At 41.8% G+C, this 8,436-nt stretch overlaps 1 protein-coding gene across 1 annotated transcript; it reads left to right on the top strand.

The window, feature by feature from the left end:
* Window positions 1-4,162: 4,162 nt before the first annotated feature.
* Window positions 4,163-7,226, top strand: xkr6b (XK related 6b). The gene is made up of 2 exons (XM_023420154.2): window positions 4,163-4,358; window positions 5,128-7,226. The coding sequence occupies exons 1-2, from the start codon at window positions 4,175-4,177 to the stop codon at window positions 6,096-6,098; spliced, it is 1,155 nt and encodes a 384-aa protein (XP_023275922.2). The 5' UTR covers window positions 4,163-4,174; the 3' UTR covers window positions 6,099-7,226.
* The last annotated feature ends 1,210 nt before the right edge of the window (window positions 7,227-8,436 follow it).

The raw sequence follows: 8,436 nt of genomic DNA, 5'->3' as shown, positions 1-8,436 counted from the left end.
GGGGGGCAGAGAGGAAAGCATCAAGGAGTGGACCACAGCCTAAGTGGAGTGAGGATGGGAGGCAAGGGGGAGGAAGACAGAGAGAGAGATCCATCTGACAAATGTGTCTGGAATAGAAAGGAAATCCCCTATTACCTACAGCGCTGACAAGTATGCTTGCGCGTGCTTGTGTGCCCATAAGTGTGTGTGTGTGTGTGTGTGTGTGTGTGCGCGCATGTGCTTATTTTAGGGAGCTGTTTGTGTTACTACATCTGAAAAGGCACAGTGGGAGTGTTAACAGTGTGCATCACAATCGCGGAATGTGTGTGAGATTCTTGTGAAGGCATGTGCTATGTGTGTGTGGAGATGTGATGGAGTGAGTTCAGATTTCTCTGACAGCCATCAAACCCAAAGTGTTTAACTGTACAAGTTTTTTTTTGCTGAAACCAAGGGAATATGAACTAACAAACTATTATCAGAGAGGAAAGAGTTGGATGTGAGTGTGTACAGTGAGAACTATAAAATAAGACTGATATGCTTCAGTATTGATGCTAAACAAAATACAAGTGAGCAATAATGATATTGATATTCAGTCAATGAAGATGAACTATCACACCAGGTATCCGTATATTGTTATATCATCCATGCTCTAAGAATGGCACTGTTGGTTTACCAGTTTGTCAATCCACCATTTTCAATAACTTCTGCTATTAAATTTTGTACACTAGTGCCACCACGAGGTTTGACTTTTTTGGTTTTTAGTGAAATTATCTAATACATTGCCATGACATTCATGATGACCCTGAAGGTTGAATACTAATGACTTTGGTCACCCCCTGACTTCCCCTCTTGCGCCACCAACAGTTCCAAGTTTTCCCTCAGCGAGTGAAATATCTCTGCGTTTAATTTATGTTTTTGCGACATTTTGCACAGACTTACATGGTTGCCAAACAGTGTATCCTAATGACTTCCAGTATGGTATCAGTATAGTACGAGATTCACATTGGTGGTTTTGAGTGAAAAGTCTCAACAACTATAGGATCTATTGCGATGAAATTGGCTACAGGATGAAGTTCAATAACTTTTCCTCTAACACTACTGTCAGATCAAAAATTATAAATAAAAAAAATAAAACTTAAGTTTATGACCAAATACCTGGAAAAACGAATCAAATCCCCATCATCCACAGCTGCAGTATGTGCTAGTGCTAACCAACAAATATTTTAGCATGATAAAACTCTGAAACAGGATGGTGCTAAACATCAGCATGTTAGCATCGTCTTTGTGAGCCTGTTAGCATGCTGACGTTTGGCTTTAGCGCAAAGCACTGCTGTGCCTAAGTGCAGCCTCACAGAGCTGCTAGCATGGCTGTAGACTCTTTATTTTTTCAAAGCGAAACAGCTGCGGAGGCCATGAAGATTAGGCTACTGTTTCTGTCGGAGGCACTACAGACCAGTGAGACGTATCAGTGGAACACACAGACTAATGGAAATTGGGGGATGGAGACAAAGGGCCTGTGTAGGTCTCTGTGGCATGTCATTAGTGAGGGAAAGGGGGTTGACTTGTTCCATCTGACATTTACCAGTCCGACTGAAAATGTCACGGAATGCCAGCCTTTACCTCTGGATATAATGGTGCCTCTTATAGCCCAGAGCAACTGATCCCCAAAAAAAAAAAACTTTTGTCCATTTTCCACTGTCCCAAGGAAGACCACCATCCCTGTGCTCCGAAATTTCCCTGCCCAGCCGGACCTTTGACTGTTGTTGATCACTCCTTGCATTAGCAGCCTTGGCTCAGTGGGAAAAGGATGCTATGACAGAATAAATCCTCCTGGGAGGGATCTATTGTGTATCTATTGTTACAGTAAAGTATGGATAATAAATCTATACAGTATGTGTACATTTGATGACAAAACACTTTAATCTGGGTGATAGTTTCCCTGTCGCAGTCAGACACAAATTCATATTTGCTTTCATTTTCATGTCTCCTTCTGTGAGCAAAAATAAGAACTACTGTAACTGTTAGAGGGAGATTTGTTGGAAGAAGAAAAAAAGAAGGAAGTTATTTCCTTTTTTGTTATCTCTCACCAGATTATTTTCTTGGCCATGAAATAATTATTTTAAATATTATTAATTTAGTGATCACAAGAATCTTTTTTGGTCCGGTTTGTCATCTTCACATTCAATAAATAATACCGCAAATAATGAAATAATGCAAAAATAACAACATCAAATCCAGTTTGTCAAGATCAGAGTAAATGTGTCAAATCAAAATTGTTTTATCATCCCAGCGTATGTGGAGATAATTAATTTCTTCTTAGGAAATTAATATGTGTCATCTCCTCAGATTTTATCACATTTAACTGAAAGTCTAGAGAGTTGTTTAGACTTGTATTGTATGCAACTGGTTGAAGCTTAAATCTCAGTCAAAACAATAACCAAAAGCAATCAGACCCTACTAGATGATGCATTCTTTAGAGTGCACTGTTCTCAACTTCATTTCAAATTAAACAGTAATCTCTTTCCAAATGGCTAATGCAGAAGCTAATTATGTTGAAACCCACTCATAAGCAGTTTCTGGTTTTGTTTGTTATGCTGCAGTGAATTTGTGTCTCACTTTTAGGAACTGAATTTAGATCCATGGCCTCTCAATTTGTTTTGGTGAGTGCTACTGTCTAGTCTATTTCTGTCCGTGCTACACTATTGTCCTCGGTTGACTGCCTTCACATCAAGTGCTGGATTTATTTGGCCACTCTGCCAGCTCAGGCAGATAGACCCTGCAGCTATCACCCAATATGCAATGACTGAAGTCACAGTTAACAGTTAAGATAACTAAAAACCACTATAACTGTCATATTGGTTTCAATGATTGTTTTCTCTGCAGCCAGACCTGGGCTAACCTGTTTGAGGAGCTGAAGCTTGTTTACAGGTTGGAAAGGAAGAAAGGCTGCCAGACTGCTGTTTTCCTTTCTTTTTGTTCCCTTGATTTGCTTTTGTTGGATGGATTGATGTTTTTACCGAACCAAAGTCCAGAGCTTCGATCCACAGAATGTTTTCCTCATCATTGTTCACCCCTCCTTTTCTACGCACGTTAATTGGTGGCTCCAACTGCAGTGTTACATTTCAAAAGAAATGCACACCCAAAGAAGATAAGGATCTTAATGAGCTATATCACAGCCATGAGCATATTACATTTTTTTTCTCAGCAGTACACAGTGATTCTGTCTTCTACTTAAAAAAAAAAAAGGCAGCGATACGGCTTAGATTGCAACAGGAGCTTGATTCAATTAGCTGCCACTTTTCGGCTGCATTACCTACCATCTCCCTGGCTTCACCAGAATCCCTCCACCATTATGAAACCCCATCAGTTATGAAAATAGCCGCTGCAGCAGCTGACAATATGGGTCATGTGGTGCACTTAGGAGAATGATTATTGCCTTGCTTACTATATGCATCCTATAACAAGTTCAATAACCACACCTTCAGAGGCCATACAGGGAATTGTAAAATGTTTTTAATTAGGCCATACCAATGCTGTTTCTCTGATTGCTGCTTTACACAAGGTGGTAAATACCATGGAGTCGATTTGCCATGATATATAAGAAGTTGCCTTGTGCCGAGGGAAGAGGTTGCTTTCATCATGAGAGTGTACTCTAATTGGATGTAGACTGATTGGCAAAATGAAGAGGTGGAGTTTTCCCAAAAGTTTTTCTTTTTTTCTTAGCCACGCTCGTGGTTTGTTTCCTTTCTTTATTCTCTCTGTTCTATCACTGTCGTAGAAAATCAAAATACACATATTTTTGCCTGAGATTGTTCATCAATAGACAGAATTCAGTTTACTAATTCAGAACCTATAATGGTAAATGCAGATGTGTTTGTGTGTACATTTGCGTTGTTTTCTTAATTTTTTCCATGGTTTGAGAAAGTTTGAGAATTCCCTGTAACTCATTCAGAATCTAATGATAAACTCCTAATAAATGCAGATGGATATATTTTCTGTGTATTAAAAATGTAGCTAAGCATGCCCTCTAGTGTTGTCAAAACTTAACCACGGTGCAGGTGGAATGTGACTTAATTCTGTCTGTATGTCTTTTGGTCGCAAAACATCACTTTTGTATTAATAAGGTAAAGTATTCATCATTACAGACGCTCTCTACAGACTCTGTACTTCCTCTCTCTGCAGGTATATCCGCACCATGTACCTCGGCATACAAAGTCACCGGCAGAAGGAGAACCAGCGGCGTTTTTACTGGGCTATGATGTACGAGTATGCCGATGTCAACATGCTGCGACTACTGGAGACCTTCTTAGAAAGCGCCCCTCAACTGGTGCTCCAGCTCTGCATCATGATCCAGAGCAACAAGGCTGAGTGGCTGCAGTGTAAGGAGTTCCCTAAGGCTCTGTATGAGTAACACTCGAGTCTGGTTTTGTCCGTGTGTAGCTCAAGACATTTCTTGTATCTCTTGTGCTTGCACTGTGGTCATCGCATGCCAAGATGCTTCCATATTTTACTGCCAATCAGTTCAAATATCACTTTATTTAACGTGTGCAATATTCTACACCATTGTATCCGATTTCCAACGCTCATCACTCCTGTTACTGAAACCTCTTTTACCATTCCAGTTTCCTCATGCATTGCAGTTACCCAAGGAAGGCAATTCAATCATAACAAGTGATACCCCTCTCTGTCGGGTTGTCTATAGAAATGCCATCAATACATTTGCTTAGAGGCACCATGCTGCTGCTCTGCAGATAATCCTCTGTCATTTTTCATGCAGCAGGTTACTGCTCTGACATATCTGCTGTCTCTACTATTATACATGTCTTAAGGAAACTGAACTGGTGTACTAAATGGAGACTGTGTTGTCTGTATGACCTATGATGATCTTAGTAATAATATGCCTTTCAAAAAATGTGATGAATTGCTTTGGCTGAAATGAAACCTACTGTACACAGCAAGTGGAATGGCAGCCAAGTCCAGATAAAATCCAGATAACCGTTTGGATTATGCTATATACTTCAAATTAAACTGGATTTCTCTTTCAATTTTCAAAGAGGTTTTAGAATCATTTATCAATAGCTCTCATTCTTACCATTCTTAGTCTTTCTCTGCTTTTACTCTTTCCTTGCTTTCTGTCTCTATTCTCAGGTTTTTCTGCCATGTCCTCCCTCCTGTCCCTGGCCTGGGTGCTAGCCTCTTACCACAAACTACTGCGTGATTCACGTGACGACAAGAAGAGCATGAGTTACAGAGGCGCCCTGGTGCATCTGTTCTGGCGCCTTTTCACCATCTCTTCACGGGTGCTCTCCTTTGCCCTATTTGCCTCCGTTTTCCACATCTACTTTGGCATTTTTGTGGTGCTCCACTGGTGTGCCATGGCTTTCTGGGTCATCCATGGTGGCACCGACTTCTGCATGTCCAAGTGGGAGGAGGTACTGTTCAACATGGTGGTGGGCGTGGTCTATGTCTTCTGTTGGTTCAATGTACGTGAAGGCCGGACGCGGTACAGAATGGTGGCCTATTACACTGTAGTACTGTTAGAGAACGCCATCCTCAGCTCCCTTTGGTATGCATACCGCGACCCAGCCACCACTGACGCCTATGCCTCTTTTGCCCTCTGTGGCGTCTTCCTGTGCTTTGCCTCAGGTGTGGTCTGTATGGTTCTCTATTACGGGGTCCTACACCCCATGGGCCCACGACTGAGGGTGCTGGCCAGCTCCTGCTGTGCTGAGCTGCTGTGGGGCCTTCCGTTACCCCCCGAGGCCGAGCCCATGGCTCCCACACCAGGCCCCCGTGGCTCTCAGGCCACCCCCACACGGGGTCTGGCAGGGGAACATGTGGAGTCAGACGAAACAGCCACGGACACCTGCCTTCCGGTTTTCCAGGTGAGGTCCACAGAGCCTGTGGATGCAGCTGGCAGGCCCATCCGGCCTGAGGGTCCTCTCATCAAGATAGACATGCCCAGAAAACGCTACCCAGCCTGGGATGCACACTTTGTGGATCGGCGCCTGCGCAGGACCATAAATGTGCTGCAGTATATTAGCCCTAACGCGGTGGGCATCAGGTATAGGGACGGTCCGCTTCTTTATGAACTCCTGCAGTACGAGTCCTCCCTCTGAAGGCATCCTCCTCTGTCTCCCTCTCTTACTCACAACGGTGCACATGCGTTTACTTTCTTTCATTCTGCTCTTCCTCCTCTCCAGATATTATCTCTTTCCATTTGACACTTGGCTCAATCCTTCTCTCCTCTACGACCATTCAATTTTCCTGCAGGAGATGTGTGTTTCGTAAACCGAAAATCTGTCAAGACACTCTAAACACACAGTCATGATTTATTTTTGGAAAAAAACATACAATACAGAGAGAAAATTATGAACCTACAGTATCTTATGTGATATATACAGAAGTCTCATATAAATCCCTCTACATACAGGAGGGCTCTGTATGAGTGTGTAGATAACATATGAATGTTTCATTATGAAATGTGTTTAATGCATTATACTGTATTGGTGATTCAACCTGTGAATACTTGTGAAGGGCATATTGTATGTCCCTGTGACATGGGACTGGTGCAAAGCCTGATGGGAATGATGGAGGAGAATCTCAGAGGGGGCAGGTCTTTGCACATCCCAACATTTACTGCCATTCTTTATGTAAATCACTGAAATGAATGATAATGTTTACCAAGTCCTTAGCCCGTAAAAAGCACTGACATGTCTATCATGATACTGTAAAATCTAGAAAGGACACAATCAAATTTGTGTCTAAGAGAAGCAATTCAAAATGGATTTTCCCTCCGTGAGCTTACGTGGCTCAAGTGCATCCTGGCTGTACTATTTCTGTTCAAACTCCTAAATGGTAATCACATCATGTATGGAAGAAAAAAGAAGCACACTGACCTTCAATCAGTTACACCCACATATTCAATTTTTACAGTGCAGACTGCCCTCTAGTGGAGGCGAGCTGTAACAGCATGCCTTACGTGGCCAGATTTGCCTGTAGTTGTGACAGCACAAAATATTAAGATAACCTCTTGAGGTGAAAAAAACACAATAAAAGAAATGTAGAATGTAGTTGAAATGAGCACAATGTTTTCTAAATTGGTGGGTAGAAAATCATATTAAAACATTCCAAAGACTTTTTTTAACGATTGTAGGTGTTAAGTAAAAGGGTAGAAGGGTACAAATGTGTGTTAACATGCATTTTTTTTTTTTTTTTTAAATTGCAAAGACAGCCTTCAAAGAATCCTCCACCATTCCCTTCTGAATCCTAGAAAGTACTCCCTTTTTCAACCTCCCTGTTTTGTTTTCTTATCGACAAATGTTTTAGGTTGATTAATATATGCTTATTGGGTGCAAAGACTTGAAATAAGGTCTTGAGAAAAATATGACAAATCTGAGAAGATATTTCTATGCTATTATACTTCAGTGCGTATTTGTGTCCACATTTATAGTCATTGACATAACTATATTTTGCCAGAGCACACACTTTTTTACATAACAAAACATGTTGCAGTGTTAAAAGGTATACTCCTCAACATCAGTGTGCCCTCAAAGAGGTTATACTCTTATATGGGTGTACAGGGCGACTGTTCTGGCTTCTGCTAGCACAGTTGAAACAAAGCCAAATCGCATCTTACAGTACTGTCTTTCCAATTTATCTGCCCCCTTGAACCAGTAGAATGAGTCCGTGCAAAATGTGTGCCATCTATAGGCCTGCTGTGCAGCAGTTATACACTGATAGACAACTCCCAGCTGAACCTGCGGGAGCTCTCCACCACAGACACCCACAGAACGACCACTGTATTCAGTCGTGAGGGAAAAAAAGAAAAAAAAAGAAAACATGCCTTCTTGGTCAAAGGAGCTTGACTAAAATTTCCAGAGAGGGCCAGTGAACAATTCATTAGAAAAATGAATGCATTTCATACTCCAATTTTATCTATTTACTTAATGGTTCATCTGAATATATAATGTGTGTTTTTTACATTGTAGTGTTTGGCATGACTTTAGTATGAGGCATTAGTACAAATGCACCCAACAAGGGAGGCCCAAGAGCCCTACACAAAATAGAGATTCCTTTTCCCTGGCTCACTGGCTTTCTGCTTAGCTGTGGCCACGTGCCTGCTAACATCGTACTGTAAAAGGCAGATGTCATGTAAGTCCAGGCTAAAGGCGAGAGGGGGTTTTTGCCAGGGTTGGAAAAGAACATGAGAACAGATTGTGATAAAGGGCCTGACTGAAGTATGACTGGAGTTCCTCGTGCGCATGGGTGAGAAAGTGTGAGTGTTTACCTATCAGCATGTATTGTACATCCTACAGTATGTATTGTTAGAGGATCTAAATGTGCTTGCATGGTGGTGGGTGTGTGCGCATGCTTGTCTGTGTGTCTTTTCAGCCCTTTCCCACAGTTCTGTTCTCTCGCCGATTGTTCGACTCCATCCTTGGTTGCTGCTCCGCC

The sequence above is a fragment of the Seriola lalandi genome, unplaced genomic scaffold (assembly GCF_002814215.2).
Source record: "Seriola lalandi dorsalis isolate HSWRI2012SDOR001 ecotype SW California unplaced genomic scaffold, Sedor1 jcf7180002054619, whole genome shotgun sequence".
Lineage (NCBI taxonomy): Eukaryota > Metazoa > Chordata > Actinopteri > Carangiformes > Carangidae > Seriola > Seriola lalandi.
Note: the sequence above shows the minus strand (reverse complement) of the source record. Positions and strands in the feature narration are given on the sequence as shown.